General features: G+C 39.4%; 1 protein-coding gene across 1 annotated transcript in view; it reads right to left on the reverse strand.

Annotated features, from left to right (window-relative positions):
• mppe1 (metallophosphoesterase 1) overlaps positions 1-15,769 on the reverse strand; it is a 46,145-nt gene extending 30,376 nt beyond the window's left edge. Inside the window, exons 1-2 of the mRNA XM_069922431.1 lie at positions 15,339-15,769; positions 3,047-3,155 (exon numbers count right to left, since the gene is read on the reverse strand). Coding sequence (XP_069778532.1) covers positions 3,047-3,155; positions 15,339-15,577 — 348 coding nt within the window. The 5' untranslated portion in view covers positions 15,578-15,769. The remainder of the gene's footprint in view (positions 1-3,046; positions 3,156-15,338) is intronic.
• Positions 15,770-19,758: the final 3,989 nt, after the last annotated feature.

The following is a 19,758-nucleotide window of genomic DNA, read 5'->3' on the forward strand; positions in this document are numbered from 1 at the left end:
AATCCAAATCATTAAGATACAACATAAAAGATGTGGCCCCAACACCACAGGCAACTGGCAGCCAAACAGAAGAGGATCTCCATATTCTGACTCTCCGCTTCCTGCCAATCAGCCAATGCTCTACCCACGCTAGTATATGTTTCCAGTTATACCACAGGAAACATGCTTGTTATGCAGCCAAATATGCAGCACAATAATGTCACCCAACTCCAAATTCTCCCACGCAAGGAAACATCCTCTCCGCATCAATTTCTGTCAACACCCGCTCACGATCTTGCAGGTTTCAATCAAATCCCTTCTCATGCTTCTGAACTCTATCAGATACTAACTTAGCCTGGTGAACCTTTCTCATACAATTGCTCATCCCACTTCTGATGTACAAAATTAAAGCTGCAAGCTCTAGCAACCTTCAGCTGGTCAGGCAGGCCGCATTAGTGAAAAAAGAAACAGGCGTCAAAGTAAGTGTCAGATCAAGGAGCCCTCGTCAAAGTTGGGAAAGAGAGACGACTACGACAAAGGGAATGCAGTAATATTCCACTAATCTGGCACACTCAGGACTGACAGATTTTCTAGACCATGGAATATTATTTCCATTAATGTCCCCACACACTCTTAATTCACTTTATTTAGATTTTACAAAATATTATAATAAATATTTCAGGGAACCGGACAAGTTGTGAGGCCAGGGGCTTAGGCTTCAGCGAGTTATAATGAGGGGAGATTTGATAGAGGTAAACAAAATGATGATAATTATAGACAGAGTAAATGCAAGTTGGCTTTTTCCACTGTGGTTAGGCGAGATATCAACCAGAGGACATGGGTTAAGGGTGAAAGGGGAAAGTTTAGTGGATAACATGAGTGGGAACTTCTTCACACAGAGAATGGTGGGAGGGTGGAAATGAGCTGCCAGCTGAAGTGGAGAATGTGGGCTCCATTTCAACATTTAAGAAAAATTTGGACAGGTACATGGATGGAGAGCTGTAAACTGGGTGCAGGTCAGTAGGACTAAGCAAAATAATAATTTTGAAGGGCCTGTTACCTGTGCTGTAGTGTTCTATGGTTCTACCTGGTGAGCCAGATGCTGAACCATTCGAATTTCCAGGTAGTCAGAAAGCAGATTATCAGAGTTTTACTGCATCACTGAGGAAAGGTTTTCGAGCTGAAATGTTAATGGTTTCTCTTTCCACAGATAGGTACCTGACACGTTCAGTATTCCCAGCATTTTCTGGTTTTGTTGTTTCGGATTTCCAGATTTTAAAAAAAATGTAACTTGGTTGATGAAGTTCGTGAAACTAAATCTCATCGCAATGGGGAGAAGAACGGAGGTCAGCCAACAAAATATCGACAGCAAGCCAACCTCCACAGCAGTCGTCAATCACCAGAGATAGACTAAAGTCCTGCAACACAGCCACTTCCCCCAGTAAGCTTTCCTTCTTCAGTCTTCATGAAGGAGTGGGAATCACTGGCAAGGCAATACTGCCCATCCAATTCTCTCTGTACTGAGGGGCTTGCTAAGCCATTTCAGGTTGTTAAAAGCCAGCCACATTGCAGTGGGACTCCAGTCACATATGGGTTGGACAGAGTAGAGTAGCTGATTAATGATTACCATTACTGATAATAGCTGTTCAAATACATTCCCATTCTCTGAAGCACTGTGATTTATTCGGGCCAAAGGGCCCGTTTCTGTGCAGTTTAACTCTATGGATTTTATTTAGAAAAAATAAAATAAAATCGCACTGCACGCTGGACATCGTACCCCCAAAATTAGGCTCCCCCCGCTGAGCTCCATCATGGGAAGATATTGTGGAAGGGAAAGAGAAAATGCTCGGACATTATTGCTGCCTCCTTGAAACAAGCTCATAATGGAAATCCCTATCCCAAGCACCTTCAACATTAGGGTGGCACGTTTGGCATGGTGGTTAGTGCAACGCCATGACAGCGCCACCACTGTTTGAATCCAGTGCTGTCTGTAAGGAGCTTGTACATTTTCCCAGCGTCTGTGTGGGTTTGCTCCTGCGTTCCAAAGCAACAGATTTGTAGGTTAATTAGTCACAAAGGTGTATTTGGGGCAGCAAAAGGCTCATGTAACAGAAGGATCTGCTACCATGCGGAATCTCCAAATTAAATTCAAAATGCAGGGGATGCAGTAAAACCCCTGGCATCCAGCACCTATGGGGATTTTCCAGTTGCTGGAGATTGCATGTTGCATGGACTGACAAACTAACATGGCAAGAATGAAGAAGCTCGTTTTGTGTGCTATTCAGTGAGTCAATCCTGTGATGGATTAGGTTATATTTTATATTGTATATAGATAGGTTTTAAAAGGAGATCAATTGTGGCAGTTTTTTTTTAATAGTGAAATTCACATACAAACTCTTCAAAACAGTTCTCATTTAAAACGCCAGAGCTCTGCTCAAGCCAGACAGTCCAGGCTCCGGGTGCCTTTGCAAAAACTTTGAAGAATGCCTTTAAGGACTTCACAAGTAGGTGTTATGTGGAAAAACCCCATTTTTAAGACAGGTTGTGAGTTCACCCTGGTGAGCCCTTATGGTTCATGCAAGAGGAGAGGACTGGCTGTCTAATGTTTCACTTGAAATAAGAGAAACAAGAAGGAACTCTGTGGTGACCTGAAAGAAAGAGGTTATCATCTGGAGAAACCTGCTGGGTTTTGGGGTCCTCTGGGCCCATAACAACCCACACACACAGCAAATAAAACACAGTACAGAATGCAAAGATTGCAGTGAGAGATCAGTTGGAATAGAGCAAGGGCAATGATACTTTACTAAAATTAGGTTCATTCAGGAGTCTGATAATGGAAGGAAAGACATTGTTCTTGAATCTGGTGTGTAAATTCACACGTTAATCTTTTTTCCTGATTTTCTTTGAGGGTGGGGGGGGTGTGTGGGAAAGAGAGCTTGGCTGCAGGGGGATAAGTTCTTTAATACCTGAGCTGGTGGGTGGTTTATTATTAGTAGGGACTCGGAAGGCCAGATGGCTCGTTTCTGTGCCACTGAATCTATAGGAAGTCACAAACATGGAATAGTACCTCAGGTGAGCTCCACTTCCCCTCATCAAACAGGTCACCAAGAACAAACACAGCATCTGGTTCAAAGAGCCACAGAGCTGTCTGAAAGGCTCGCTCCATTTGCCATTCCCTGGAGAAACAGAACAGGTCATTAAACACTTCAGAGTTGGAAATGTCACCAACAGAACATTACAGCAAAGCATAAATCATTCAGCCCATAATGTTGTGCTGAACTACATAAACCTACTCAACAATCTGATCCTTCAATACCTCACTCTCTCTCCCTCAAGATAAAACTTCAAACAGCATAAACTCAGTCCCCCTTCCACTGCACTGGATGAAAACCGAAAAGATATTAAAAATATATAATAAAATATTCTATTAAAAAAGAAAACTAACCAAAAAAAATCTGAGCAGCTTATTCTGAGGGTTACATACATTTTGTAGCTTTTGATTTATACCACGAATCAAAAAAAAATGTACGACTATATCTCATCTGGAAGAGTGAATATATCTAACCACATTAAAATGATTTACATCAAATGAAAGTAAGACATAAAAGGTCACCAGGTATCTTCAAATTTCACTGATGAATCAAATACATATCTACTTTTTTCTGAACTAAAACAGGACGTAATATGAGAGGACCATTGAAACACAGTTGGAGGTCTAGAGTCCATTTGAATAAGATGGCTCCTCCAGCCAACAATGTCGAAAAGGCCGCAGCCCATTGCACAGGTACAGAAAAACTGTCCAAGTCTTTTAAATGTGGCTGTGGTACAACCTCCACCACCCTGGAAATGCATTCCAGGCACTCACTTGCTGCTAAAAACTCACCCCAAAGTTTCCCACAAACATTCATCCCCTCACCTTATGCAGATGTCCTCTGGCATTTCCTGGCTTTGCCCTGGGGAAAGGGGGAAGGGTGTCCACCCTATCCATGGCTCTCATTTCCATACTTAACAATGGCCACTGCACTTCAAGCAACTGCACTTGATAATGAGTTTATTGGCTTCCACATCAGATGATGTATATATTCCATTAATTAAGAAAGTAGAAGAAGATTTTAAAAAGTGGGTAAATTTACCTATCACTTTAATTGGAAGAGGTAATTGTATTAAAATGAATATTTTTCCAAGAATTCAATATTTATTTCAGACTTTACCCATCTCTATACCTAAACAACATTTGAGATTTAAATAAACAATTTAGGAAGTTTCTTTGGAAAGGGGAAATGGCGAGAAAATCGTTGGAAAAATTAACATGGAAATATGAATTCGGAAGATTATCAAGCAGCACAATTAAGATTTCTTGTTTCCTTATTTGGGAAAATTAAACCATCATAGGTGGAAATCGAATTAAATAAGATTGGAGAAACTACAGCTGAAGAATTTATTTATAAACGGGAACCAAGGTTGATGACCACTGATAGGAGTGCTCCACTATTCAAACTTTTACTTTACATTTGGAATAAAATTAAATTAGAAAATGATGGAAATCTTTTGTTGTTAAAAGGTTAATCAATGGCATTTTTAATTTTTTCAAAAGATAATCCTTTTTTGAATATTTGGAATAATAAAGGAATTCCTAAATTAGGAGATTGTTCTGATAATGAGAGGTTGATGCCATTTGATCAATTAAAAATTAAATAGGACATCCCTTGTAATACACTTTTTTGTTATTTTCAATTAAGAGCTCACTTGAGAGAAATTAGGATCGGATAGGGTTTTAAAAGGTCTTACAGATTTAGAACAGTTAATTGTTGATGGAATGGCTAAAAAAAATTACTTCAATAGCATATACGATGTTACAAGAAAAAGCACCTAAATTAGGTTTGTTCAAGTCAAAAAGATGGGAACAAGATTTGAATTTATCAATAGGTCAGCAGGTTTGGCATGATTTATGTAAAGAAGTTATGTCTAATTAATGAAAGATATAAATTACATCATGATAACTTTCTACATCAATTGTACATTACACCTCAGAAATTGAATAGAAGGAAATCGGATATAATCGGCCCAATGTTTTCGATGTGGAAAGGATAATGGAACTTTTATTCATTCTACATGCTCTTGTTCAAAGGTTAAACCTTTTTGGATTTCTATTAGAAAGTTTTTACGAGTTACAGGCCTTTTTTTCCCCGTTAAATCTTGAATTATTGCTGATAGGAAATTTTGAGAATGTAACACCTAAATTATTTTTAAATCAGATTTTCAATTAAAATTTGTTAAATTTATGTTAGTGATAGCAAGGAAATGTATCGATGTCATTTGAAAATCAAGCATTTCAGTAACATTAGGAAAATGGCAAACAGAGATTCAAAGCTGTATTCCATTAGAAAAAAAATACATATAATTTGAGAAGTAAATATTCTGTATTTTTCCAGATTTGGAGCCCATATACTTGAATAGTGGGATAAAAATTATAAATAGTTCTTTTGAGTCCTCCAGACCGGTGAAGTCTTCCCTAAACGAGTAAGGTTCTTTAATAAAAAACATTTTCCTTTGGGATCCTTGAGCGTCTTCTGAAGCAAACCAACTCTATATGTGATTATATTACTACATATTTTAGGTACTAGGTTTTAGTAGGGTTAAGTAAGGGGTTGGGGGGATGGGAGTAGGAATTAGTTGGGTTGTTTAGTGTTTTTTTCCTTTTTCTCTTTTATATTTGGAATTTCTCTAATATGGATGTCATATATATGTTGATTAAAAAAGGAATTAATTGGCTTATACATCGTAGGTCTTGCACAAAAACTACAATTAAATAGGGATAATAAAAACAAAATATTGATAGATATAAATATCCACTGTTAGTGCAAGATAAAAAAAGTGGCATTACAATAACGCAGTCCTTTTGGTGGTGTCAGACTGGTCTAGGATTAGTGTTACAAGGGGAGGTTCAAGAGCCTGATAGCTGTTGGAAAGAAACTGTTCCTGAACCGAGAGGTACTAGTCTTCATGCTTCTGAAGGTAGTAGCAAGAAGAGGTTGTGACTAGAGTGATGAGGGTCCTTCTTGAGGTAGCATCTCACATAGTGGATGAGAGAATGGAGACTGTGATGGATCTGGCAATATTTGTGATCTACTGCATACACTGAGGTGTTTGAAATTAGGCTTGTTGGCAGAGGGGAAAAGAATAAATTAAGAAAAACTGGTGTTCTTATAAAAACAGCTCCAACTCCAGAATTAGCCCAACTCCTCAAAATTCTGAGCACCATTCGCCTACATGTTCAAGCACAAGTTCCAGTGTTTCACCAATCCCGTACTGATGAGCTGATGGCAGTTCCACCCTTGCTGGTCTGCATCATAGTTTTTTCTGAAGAATATCAATGTTTATTTTTAAATTATTCATCTCAATTTTCAAAATTTAACATTTAATATGAAACAGAGATACAGCACAGCAACAGGGTCTTCCGGCCCACACTGCCCAATTACATCTGTGTGACCAATTATGCTACGAACTCATTTGTCTTTGAAACGCAAGAGGAAAGTGGAGCACCCAGAGGAAAACCACACAGTAACACGAAGAACAACCCTGGATCACCTGGACAGCGAAGTCCCTTACATCTGGATGCTCTTTAATCGATGACATTTTTGCATTTAACAACATCATCCCCTCTAAACTGATCAGCAGACTCCAAGTCCTGGGCTTCAATATCCCACTGTGTGATGGGATCCTGGATTTACTCACCTCCAAATCCCAATCGGTGCAGATTGGCAAGAACATCTCCTCCACAATCTCACTGCATATCTGAGCACCACAGGGCTGTGTACTTGGCCCCCCTACAACTGCACGGCTTGATACAAGAGCATCATCTACAATTGTACTGACGATATCACTATAGTGGGCTGTTTAAAAGGAGGTGCGGGGTCAGCATAGGGGAAGGAGAGAGAACACCATTCAGCCAGGTTTTCAAACAACCTATCACAGAATGTTATAAAAACTAAGGAGTTTATTGTAGACTTCAGGAAGGGAAAAACAGGAGCATATGATCCAATGATCACTGGGGGAAATCAGAGGTAGAGCAAATTTAAATTCCTGGGAGTCAACATCTCAAAGGACCTTTCCTGGGCCCAATATGATAATATCATCCTGAAGAAAGCACATCAATGCCTCTACTTCCTCCAGAGTTTACAGAGGTTTGGCATGACATCAGAAACCTTGGCAAACTTCTATAGCTGTATAGTGGAAAGTGTGCTTGACCGGCTGCATCACGCCTGGTATGGAGACACCAAGACCCCTGAGCAGAAAGCCCTGCAAAAAGGTAGTGGATACAGCCCAGTACATTACAGGCAAAATTCTCCCCACCATCGAGAAGATCTACACGGAACTCTACTATCAGAGAGCAGCAGCAATCATCAACGATTCACACCAGCCAGAACACACACTGTTCTCGTTGATGCCATCAGGTATAGGCTCCACAGGTTCAAGAACACTCCACCAACAGACTCCTAATCAACAGAGACTCATTTAAGGACTTTTACTTTGTATATTATTTAGTACTGAACATTTTTTTTCTGTATTTGCTGTTTCTTTAAATTTCTTTCCTGATTTACATTTCTCTGTTTTTGACTACCGATAATTGGAAATACTGCCTGGCCCACAGGGTTGTTTGCACTCCGACAACAAATTTGAACTTTGAACAAATTTCTTACGCAGTGCTAGATCCGAACCCAGTCATGGGAACTGTAATAGCATTGCGTTAACCACTGATCTATTTTGGGGCCTCTATGTCAATGCAATTATGAAGGCAGCTCACCAGCACCAAATTTTGTGAGGAGATTTGGTACGTTACCAAATTTCAACAGGTGTTCTGTGGAGAGCATTCCAACTGGTTGCATCATTACCTGGTATAGAGGTGCCAATGCACAGGACAAGACTACAGAGAAGTTGTGAACTTGGCCAGCGCCATCATGGGCGTCAGTCTTCACTCCATCCAGGACATTTACAAGAGGCGGTGTCTCAAGAAAGCAGCCTCTATCCTCAAGGATCCTCACGACCTGGGCCATGCCCTCTTCACACTGCTACGATAAGGAAGGAATTACAGGAGCCTGAAGTTGAACACCCAACGGTACACGACAGTTTCTCTCCCTCTGCCATCAGATTTCTGAATGGACAATGATCCACAATCACTACCTCACTTTCTCCATTTTTTGCACTAATTTATTTTTTAAAAATGTCAATATTTGCAGCTGTAGTGATGCCACTAAACAACAAATTTCAAGACAGTAAATTCTGATTCTTACTGTGACAGAGTATATAGATATGTTTTTGGGAGATAAATTGGGAAAGGTTTGTTAGAGTAGGTTACATACAACACTTTAAAACAGATTTTAATTTAAAATGCTGGAGCTCTGCTCATGCTAGACATGTTGGGGCCAACAGTCTTTGCAAAAGCTTTGGAGAGTGCCCAAGAGACTTCACTAATGGATTGTTGATTACCAAAGGCAACAGATGAAAGATTTTGTTGGAGCTGCAGTCTGTCTAAAAGAGAACTAAGAGGGTCATGTGGTTTTGCAAGCAGAGAGTCAAACAGGCTTTCTCTCAGTCGGAGAGGGGAGAGGTCACTTCTGCAGTGTCACAGCCAGCAAGAGCAGCTGGGACTGGTACAGAACATGCTGGAAGTTTGTGGAAAGCCCCATTTGGAAGATGGCCTCGTCAAAGCCCTTGTGGTTCATGCAAGAGAAGACTGGCTGTCTAATATTTCACTTGGAATAAGTGAAACAAAAAGGAACTCTGTGGTGACCTGAAAGAAAGAGTTATCATCTGGAGAACCCTGAAAGGGCAAGTTTCGTCAGCAAGACACTGGAGGGGCTGACGGAAGTGCATCATTTATAAATGTCCTAGAACAACAAATCTCTAAAAACCAACAAGAACCTTCCAAAGCGGTAACCATTTACCTTTCAAGCACCAAAGTCTAGTGAACTTTATAAATGTTAAATTCTGTGCACAGTAAAAAGAATTGCCTGCAACGGTGAACTTGGAGGAATGAGAAATGAAATTGAACTGTGAACCAAAGAAATTTTCTGAACTTACACACACATGCACTAAGTTAGGTTAGTTAAGTTAAAGTGTGATTCTGTTTTCATGTTTAAAGATAATTAAAAACAAATTTTGTTTAAGTAACCATTTGTCTTGAAGAATATCTAATGCTGCTGGGTTTTGGGGTCCTCTGGGCTCGTTACATTTTCCATCAACCTCCCAGTACCCCTTCTCTTCCAATTCCTTCACCACCACCCACATCAGCAGGGATAAAAGGAGCTACTAAAACTAACGTGCAAGTTTCTCATCTTCGCCACAGAACAAATGATAATAATTAGGAATATTCTGGCCTGCTTCACTATTCTTCAAGACCTTGGCTACCTCAGTTCAGTTTCTGCTGCACTGCCTACATATCTTTCATCCCTTATCTCAAAAATTACCCATCTGTTTTGAGTAACTGAGTTTCCGCAAGCCTCTAGGAAGAAATGAAGACATTTCTCCTCATTTCAGTCTCGTTGCATCACTGCCTGGTTATGGAGGCACCAATGCTCAGGGAAAGAAAAAACTCCAGAGGGTTGGTAACTCTACCTCTGACATCAGACACCAGACTTCACTCCATTGAGATCAACTTAAGAAAGCAGCCTCTATCCTCAAGGGCCCCCACCTTCCAGGCCGTGCCCTCTTCACTCCGCTGCCATCAGGAAAAGGGTTCAGGAGCCTAAAGACGAGCACTCAATGGCACCAGATTCCTGAATAATCAATGAACCAAAGACACTGCCTTACTTTTCATCCACTTTTTAAAAAATATATAATTTATTGTTGTAAGGTGGTTTATATAAATGTTTGCACTGTGTTGCTGCCAAACAATGAATTTTGTGACTTGTTCAGGGCAATAAATTCTGATTCTTAATTAACTGAATCTTCAACTGCTCAAGGCAGGGGACGCATTCACTGTGTCAACTTGGTCAAGCACTAGAAAAATGTTGCAGGCTCCAATGAGAATACAGGTCTGGTCTACTCAACCTTTTCTCAGATGGCAAACCCATCATCCCGTGAACCATCCTGGCAGATCTTCAATAGACTTATCTGCCAAAGAGATCCTTTTTCATGGTCAGTCACACCACTCAGAAACAGGCCCTTCCACCCACCTTTCAGCCATCTGCACTAATCCTACTTGTCTGCACCTTGCCCATTTGTGCCCCATCAAAATGTCTCTCAAACAGAGAGAGTGTATCAGATTCCACCAGCTCTGGCAGCTCATTCCAGGTATCAACTAACCATAGACAATCTGGCATGCCATCACACCACCACCGATTTGCATCACGTGCAAACTATGAAGAATAATGGAGTAAATGCAACACTGAGATTAGGTGAGATAGAGGTCATGGGTTAAGAGGAAAAGGGGGTAAAGTTCAAAAGGAACATAAGAGGGAACCACTTCACACAGAGTGGAGTGCAAGTGTGGGATGAGCTGCCAACTGAAGTGGTGAATGCGGTCTCAATTTTCACATTTAAGATAAATGTGGACAGGTACATGGATGGGAGAGGTATGGCCCAGGTGCAGGTCACTGGGACCAGGCAGAAAAATAGTTTGCCACAGACTACAAGGGTTGAAGGGCCTGTTATTGTGCTGTAGTGTTCTATGGTTCTTTTTTTTATATAAATAAACTTTTTTTATTCGTTCAAAAAAACAAATGGTCTATGGCATATACAACAATTAACCATAAACATGAACATTATTTTTTATATATAGGAAAAAAAAGAACCCCACCCCCTCAGCCAACTCTCCTAAGGAGAGCCATAAAGAAAGAAAAAATATTAAAGAAAAATTAAATATACATATTAAGATCTAATCAATGTAAATATTCTGAATATAACAACCACTTATTAATAAAAAATTATAATTATCACGTGAAACATATGTAATTTTTTCCATTATTAAACAATATCTCATCTCATTATGCCATCTATTAATATCAATCATATTTGTATCTTTCCACGTACTAGCAATACATTTTTTTTGCTACAGATAAAGCTAAATATACAAAAGCAAGTTGAAATTGATCTAATCCCAAGCCTTTCAGAGGTTGCAAACTACCCAATAAAAATACTGTTGGATCTAAAACTATTTTAATCTTATACAGATATTCTAGAAACGATTGAATGTTCTTCCAAAAAGATTGTATATGTATACATGACCAAACAGCATGAAAAAAAGTTCCAACTGTATCACCACATCTAAAACACAAATCTGATTATATATTGAGAAAAAAATAAGTTGATTTTTATACAACGAAGTCAAGGCCGATAATTCACCCTTAGAACCTATCATTTTCTTTTTCTTTGTCCATAACTTCATTAAATGTTTTAATATAGGCACATTATGTTGCTGTAACAAATTTACATTCCATCTAAACAAAAATTGATGTATCTCAATTTTGGCCCAGCTAGGGGGCCATTCCAAATCCATCAATGAACTAATAAATTTAAGTTGGGCTGCTTCATAATAATTTCAAAAATGTAGTAAACATAGTCCCCCTAATTCATATTTCCAAGTTAATTTATTCAAGGCTACTCTTGAAAATTTACCTCTCCATAAAAACTCCCTAACCATTTTATTCAAATCTCGAAAAAAAATATATTATCAAATAAATACGGAATAAATTGAAATAAATGTTGTATATGCGGAAAAATATTCATCTTAATTGTATTTATTCCACCCAATAAATTAATAGGTATAATAGTTTATTATCTTGGAGATTTAAAGGTGTGGAAAATTTTGGAGATTGTTTTAAGGAAGGTAAATTTTTATCTTTTAATCAGATGAAGGACAGTTTTGGTAATAAGAATTCTTTGTTTCTTTATTATCAAATTCGATCTTTGGTAAAACATGTGCTTGGTAGAGATATGATTTTACCTGAAATGACTAAATTTGAGACTTTTCTTATGAAGGCACCAGAGAAGGGTTATATTTCGTCTATGTATCAAATATTACAGGATGGTATGGATAAAAAGGGTTGGGATAAATCCAAAGGTAAATGGGAAGTGGATATCGGTTTTATTTTCTCCGAGGATGATTGGTCAGATATTTGTTATGATACTGTAACTAGATTGATAAATCCACGCTATGCAATGATTAATTATAATTTTTTACATCAATTACACTTAACACCTGAAAAACTAAAAAAGTATGGTTTTCATGAATCAGATTTAGATGTTTTAGATGTGGTAACTCTGTTGGAACTTTTTTCATGCAGTTTGGTCATGTATATATATCTATCTATAGATATCTATATATATATATATATATATATATATATACACACAATCTTTTTGGAAGAAAGTTCAATTGTTTCTAGAATACCTGTATAAGATTAAAATACCTTTAGACCCGACAGTATTTTTATTGGGTAGTTTGCAACATCTGAAAGGTTTGGGATTAGATAAGTTTCAACTTGCTTTTGTATATTTAGCTTTATCTGTAGCAAAAAAATATATTGCTAGTATATGGAAAGATACGAATATGATTGATATTAATAGATGGCATAATGAGATGAGATAGTGTTTAATAATGGAAAAAATTACGTATGTTTCGCATGATAATTATAATTTTTTTATTAATAAGTGGTTGTTATATTCAGAATATTTACATTTTGATTAACATTGATTAGATCTTAATATGTACGCTTAATTTTTCTTTAATATTTTTTTCTTCTCTTTATGGCTCTCCCTAGGAGAGTTGGCTGAAGTGGGGGGGGGGTTCTTTTTTTTCCTCTCTTTCTTTTATATATATAAATATATATATATAAAATATAATGTTCATGTTTATGGTTTATTGTTATATATGTTACTTATTATCTGTACTTTGAATGAATAAATAAAGTTTTTAAAAAAAACACAAATCTGATTCATGAAAACCATACTTTTTTAATTTTTCAGGTGTTAAGTATAATTGATGTAAAAAATTATAATTAATCATTGCATAATGTGCATTTATCAATCTAGTTACACTATCATAACAGATATTTAACCAATCATCTTCGGAAAAAATAAAACCAGTATCCGTTTCCCATTTACTTTAGATCTATCCCAACCCTTTTTATCCATACCATCCTGTAATATTTGATACATAAATGAAATATAACCCTTCTCTGGTACCTTCATAAGAAAAGCCTCAAATTTCGTCATTTCAGATAAAATCATATCTCTACCAAACATACGTCTTACCAAAGATCGAATTTGATAATAGAGAAACAAAGAGTTCTTATCAATACCAAAACTGTCCCTCATCTGATTAAAAGATAAAAATTTACCCTCTTTACAATGTCCCAAATTTTTCACACCTTTAAATCTCCAATGCAAAAAACTTTGATTATGTATTGAAAAAGAAATAAGTTGGTGTTCTATGGTTCTAATCCCTTTCACAATAGATAACCTTTCCTTTAGAGAATGGGAGAGAAAAGGGATTAATAGAAAATTGTTTTTCGGGAAATAAATTATTATCTTTTGAACAAATGAAGGACAAATATGGTATAACTCACAGTACAATGTTTGCATACCACCAACTGAAAACCTACTTGAAGGACAAATTGAGAAGCAGGCTGAGGTTACCAGAAGGAAGCAATTTTGAATGTTATTACAGACACAATGATAATTGGAAGATTTATAACAAACATGTACATCAAACTGCAAGAGAAAGAGAACGAGGAAACAAGCTGTAAACCCAAACAAAAATGGGAACAAGATCTAAACATAAAGATAAAGAATGAAACATGGGAAAAGCTATGCTCCGGAATTATGAGAAATACAATAAACACGAGGTTACGCATGATACAATATAATTTGTTACACAGGCTATACACCATGCCCCAAAAGTTAAATAAATGGGACCCAACAGTATCAGATGTTTTCGCTGTAAGAAGGAAACGGGAACAACAGTACATGCAATTTGGGCATGTGAGAAAGTGGAAAAGTTTTGGGAAGATCTAAATCGGGTATTAAATAAAATCACAAAAAGCAACAAACCAAAAAATCCAGAGATCTTTCTTCTAACTAATATAAGAAGTAAAGAACTAGGCCTCAAATTGGATGAAGCACAAAAAATTATTATGATAGCCTTAGCTGTAGCAAAAAAAATTATGTCAACCTGGAAATTAGAAGATAGCCTGAGAATACAGCAATGGTACATAGAAATGAATAAATGTATTCGATTGGAAAAAATAACATATAATTTAAGAAATAACATCTCAGTATTTGAACAAATTTGGGAACCGTACATGGAACACAACAGAGAAGTCCTACCGTGGACCTCCACCCCCTAAAATGATATAGCCTGTCAACTTGATGAACCAGATTTAAACGCTTACAATAAGGAAACCCTGTCTTGCCTATACTACAGGCCTTATAGTATGCCTGGCCCATGTATTGAGAGCCATTCACAGTGGACCACTTGATGTGGATCAGATCACATTACCAGAGTAAATTTATCCCGATATAACATTTGTGGAATCAAATTTATTTCCAACAAATCCAGTCGCTTTGTGGACACCATTGATAAGATTCGTCTTCTAATCCTGGACTAAATCCACAAGGGAACCTGCACATGTCGACGCCAGCAAAGCACAAAGGTCTGCAGACACAGTGGCTGAAATAAAAAGACAATGCTCGGAGAACCTCGTGTTCGGGTGCCCGCCTCGATTTAGTGCATGCCTCGATGAAGGTGATGCAATCAGCACAGAAGACGGAGGCTGTGAAACCGAGAGGCTTTTCTCGACCATAAACTGGAAGACCCCCCCCCCCAACTAACTTGGTCCACTGCAGGAGGACTGAGGGGAGGATGCAAACGGGTAATGGGTATGGAGCTGTCCTGCCCAGAGATGACTCAGACCTAATGACCCCCCCCCCCACCCCAAGTGGTCCTGGGCCATAAAAGTGGAGCCACTTCACCCCTTGCCACCTTTCCCATCCTGGGATCCAGGCCAGCAAGGTTCTTCTGTGTCTTCAAGCCAATCCTTTCCTCTGGGGTCACTGGCAGTGCCCTACAATGGGTCTTCCCCAGCCTGCAGTGGCAGATCAGAGTGGGATGGTGGTTTAGGCTCCAGTCTGAAACTTTTAACATTGCTCTACCATGCAAACTGCTGGATACATGCATTTCGGTCCAAGACGCCTTTCACCTGGTCTCATCGCCTAGGTTTGCCAATGAGAGGGAAAAAAATACTGTCAACTCCTCGAAATTGATCCCAAGAAATGTCCGGCCACGTCGATTTTTTTTTTTGTTGAAACCACAACTTCTGGCGAAGTTTAGCAGTGGGGATAACGAAGCGGTCTCTCACCTTCTCAGCTTGTCCAGCCAGTGGCCCCTGAGGGCCCCCAGGAGATGGGGATCGGCCAGGAACAAAGCTCTGAGCACCGGCGCCGAGGGTCCCTCCTGCCCACCGGGCGCTGCAGCGGGGAGCAGGGGCCAGCGACAGCGCAGCAGCACCGCGGTGTAGATGGCCAGCTCGCTCACCCAGAGCACGGCGCAGCACAGGAGCAGGAGCTGGAGCAGGAGGGGCGCCAGCCGCCGGCCCATGCTGGCCGTTCCTCTCCCGTCCTCCGCCCAGCGACTCGCCCAGCGCGGCGGCGATCGGTCCGTCCCCCGGATCCCCTGACCCTGTGTTTGGAAGGAGCAATTATTTAAAAAAAGACCCCCAATGCAACCTTCACCAAGGCAAGCGAGGAAAACGTCCCCCCCATTAAATTTGGGGGGGGGGGGGGGAGGGAGGGGGTGTTCCCACAATTAAAAGCAGGAAACACACACAATCCGGTTTGCAGAAAGAAGCCTTGCGTCGTTAGAGGTCGCAGCGAACCCTGTTCCATGGAGTTTCGCTCATTGAGGCTGGAGACTCGGGGACTGACCCTCTTCCCGCCGCGAACCAACTGCACTTTCTCAATCGGGTGTCCTTGAATCAATCACCAGCACCCACTTTTCTTGGGGGGTCATCCCTCCCCACCGAGAGTGCGGTCATCCCATTACCTCCCTCTCGACATCAAGGAGCTGAGATTACTGCTGGAATCCAAACAACATGAAGGTGCAATGCCAGACAGGGGCGACGAGAGCGCGACTGAAAGACTGAATGAGGGGGCAAGGGCTCGCAGAGTGGGAGCATGGCAATTAAAGATGGAACAACTGCCACTCAGAAAGCTCCGGGTCGGATGACTGATAAAAACCCAGGAGGTGAATGGTCATTTTCTGCCAAACTTTTATCATTCAGAATCTTCCAGCCCAGACGACCCCCAAAACCCAGCACCAAGAGGAATGGTTACTTAAACATTTGTTTAAACAGGAAAGTAGAATCACACTTTAATTTGACTCTATTGACTTCCCTACCCTGACTTCACCCCCTTCTTGTTCTAAGTGCACGTCTCTGTAATGGGTGCAAAATAGAATCACGCTTTAACTTAACTCTATTGACTTACTTACCCTAACTTCACCCCCTTCTCATTCTAAGCGCTTGTGTCTGTAATGGGTGCAAAATAGATTCATGCTTTAACTTAACTCTATTGATATACTTACCCTAACTTCACCCCCTTCTCATTCTAAGCGCTTGTGTCTGTAATGGGTGCAAAATAGAATCATGCTTTAACTTAACTCTATTGACATACTTACCCTAACTTCACCCCCTTCTCATTCTAAGCACTTGTGTCTGTAATGGGTGCAAAATAGAATCACGCTTTAACTTAACTCTATTGACTTACTTACCCTAACTTCACCCCCTTCTCATTCTAAGCGCTTGTGTCTGTAATGGGTGCAAAATAGAATCATGCTTTAACTTAACTCTATTGACATACTTACCCTAACTTCACCCCCTTCTCATTCTAAGCGCTTGTGTCTGTAATGGGTGCAAAATAGAATCATGCTTTAACTTAACTCTATTGACTTACTTACCCTAACTTCACCCCCTTCTCATTCTAAGCACTTGTGTCTGTAATAGGTGCAAAATAGAATCACGCTTTAACTTAACTCTATTGACTTACTTACCCTAACTTCACCCCCTTCTCATTCTAAGCACTTGTGTCTGTAATGGGTGCAAAATAGAATCACTTTTTAACTTAACTCTATTGACTTACTTACCCTAACTTCACCCCCTTCTCATTCTAAGCGCTTGTGTCTGTAATGGGTGCAAAATAGAATCATGCTTTAACTTAACTCTATTGACATACTTACCCTAACTTCACCCCCTTCTCATTCTAAGCGCTTGTGTCTGTAATGGGTGCAAAATAGAATCATGCTTTAACTTAACTCTATTGATATACTTACCCTAACTTCACCCCCTTCTCATTCTAAGCGCTTGTGTCTGTAATGGGTGCAAAATAGAATCATGCTTTAACTTAACTCTATTGATATACTTACCCTAACTTCACCCCCTTCTCATTCTAAGCACTTGTGTCTGTAATGGGTGCAAAATAGAATCATGCTTTAACTTAACTCTATTGATATACTTACCCTAACTTCACCCCCTTCTCATTCTAAGCACTTGTGTCTGTAATGGGTGCAAAATAGAATCATGCTTTAACTTAACTCTATTGATATACTTACCCTAACTTCACCCCCTTCTCATTCTAAGCACTTGTGTCTGTAATGGGTGCAAAATAGAATCATGCTTTAACTTAACTCTATTGACTTACTTACCCTAACTTCACCCCCTTCTCATTCTAAGCACTTGTGTCTGTAATAGGTGCAAAATAGAATCACGCTTTAACTTAACTCTATTGACTTACTTACCCTAACTTCACCCCCTTCTCATTCTAAGCACTTGTGTCTGTAATGGGTGCAAAATAGAATCACGCTTTAACTTAACTCTATTGACTTACTTACCCTAACTTCACCCCCTTCTCATTCTAAGCGCTTGTGTCTGTAATGGGTGCAAAATAGAATCATGCTTTAACTTAACTCTATTGACATACTTACCCTAACTTCACCCCCTTCTCATTCTAAGCGCTTGTGTCTGTAATGGGTGCAAAATAGAATCATGCTTTAACTTAACTCTATTGATATACTTACCCTAACTTCACCCCCTTCTCATTCTAAGCGCTTGTGTCTGTAATGGGTGCAAAATAGAATCATGCTTTAACTTAACTCTATTGATATACTTACCCTAACTTCACCCCCTTCTCATTCTAAGCGCTTGTGTCTGTAATGGGTGCAAAATAGAATCACGCTTTAACTTAACTCTATTGACTTTCCTACCCTGATTTCACCCCCTTCTCATTCTAAGCGCATGTGTCTGTAATGGGTGCAAAATAGAATCACGCTTTAACTTAACTCTATTGACTTTCCTACCCTGACTTCACCCCCTTCTCATTCTAAGCGCTTGTGTCTGTAATGGGTGCAAAATAGAATCACGCTTTAACTTAACTCTATTGACATACTTACCCTAACTTCACCCCCTTCTCATTCTAAGCGCTTGTGTCTGTAATGGGTGCAAAATAGAATCATGCTTTAACTTAACTCTATTGACATACTTACCCTAACTTCACCCCCTTCTCATTCTAAGCGCTTGTGTCTGTAATGGGTGCAAAATAGAATCATGCTTTAACTTAACTCTATTGATATACTTACCCTAACTTCACCCCCTTCTCATTCTAAGCGCTTGTGTCTGTAATGGGTGCAAAATAGAATCACGCTTTAACTTAACTCTATTGACTTTCCTACCCTGACTTCACCCCCTTCTCATTCTAAGCGCATGTGTCTGTAATGGGTGCAAAATAGAATCACGCTTTAACTTAACTCTATTGACTTTCCTACCCTGACTTCACCCCCTTCTCATTCTAAGCGCTTGTGTCTGTAATGGGTGCAAAATAGAATCACGCTTTAACTTAACTCTATTGACATACTTACCCTAACTTCACCCCCTTCTCATTCTAAGCGCTTGTGTCTGTAATGGGTGCAAAATAGAATCATGCTTTAACTTAACTCTATTGACATACTTACCCTAACTTCACCCCCTTCTCATTCTAAGCGCTTGTGTCTGTAATGGGTGCAAAATAGAATCACGCTTTAACTTAACTCTATTGACTTTCCTACCCTGACTTCACCCCCTTCTCATTCTAAGCGCACGTGTCTGTAATGGGTGCAAAATAGAATCACGCTTTAACTTAACTCTATTGACTTTCCTACCCTGACTTCACCCCCTTCTCATTCTAAGCGCATGTGTCTGTAATGGGTGCAAAATAGAATCACGCTTTAACTTAACTCTATTGACTTTCCTACCCTGACTTCACCCCCTTCTCATTCTAAGCGCTTGTGTCTGTAATGGGTGCAAAATAGAATCACGCTTTAACTTAACTCTATTGACATACTTACCCTAACTTCACCCCCTTCTCATTCTAAGCGCTTGTGTCTGTAATGGGTGCAAAATAGAATCACGCTTTAACTTAACTCTATTGACTTTCCTACCCTGACTTCACCCCCTTCTCATTCTAAGCGCACGTGTCTGTAATGGGTGCAAAATAGAATCACGCTTTAACTTAACTCTATTGACTTTCCTACCCTGACTTCACCCCCTTCTCATTCTAAGCGCATGTGTCTGTAATGGGTGCAAAATAGAATCACGCTTTAACTTAACTCTATTGACTTTCCTACCCTGACTTCACCCCCTTCTCATTCTAAGCGCTTGTGTCTGTAATGGGTGCAAAATAGAATCACGCTTTAACTTAACTCTATTGATATACTTACCCTAACTTCACCCCCTTCTCATTCTAAGCACTTGT

The sequence above is a fragment of the Narcine bancroftii genome, chromosome 2, assembly GCF_036971445.1.
Source record: "Narcine bancroftii isolate sNarBan1 chromosome 2, sNarBan1.hap1, whole genome shotgun sequence".
Taxonomy (NCBI): Eukaryota; Metazoa; Chordata; class Chondrichthyes; order Torpediniformes; family Narcinidae; genus Narcine; species Narcine bancroftii.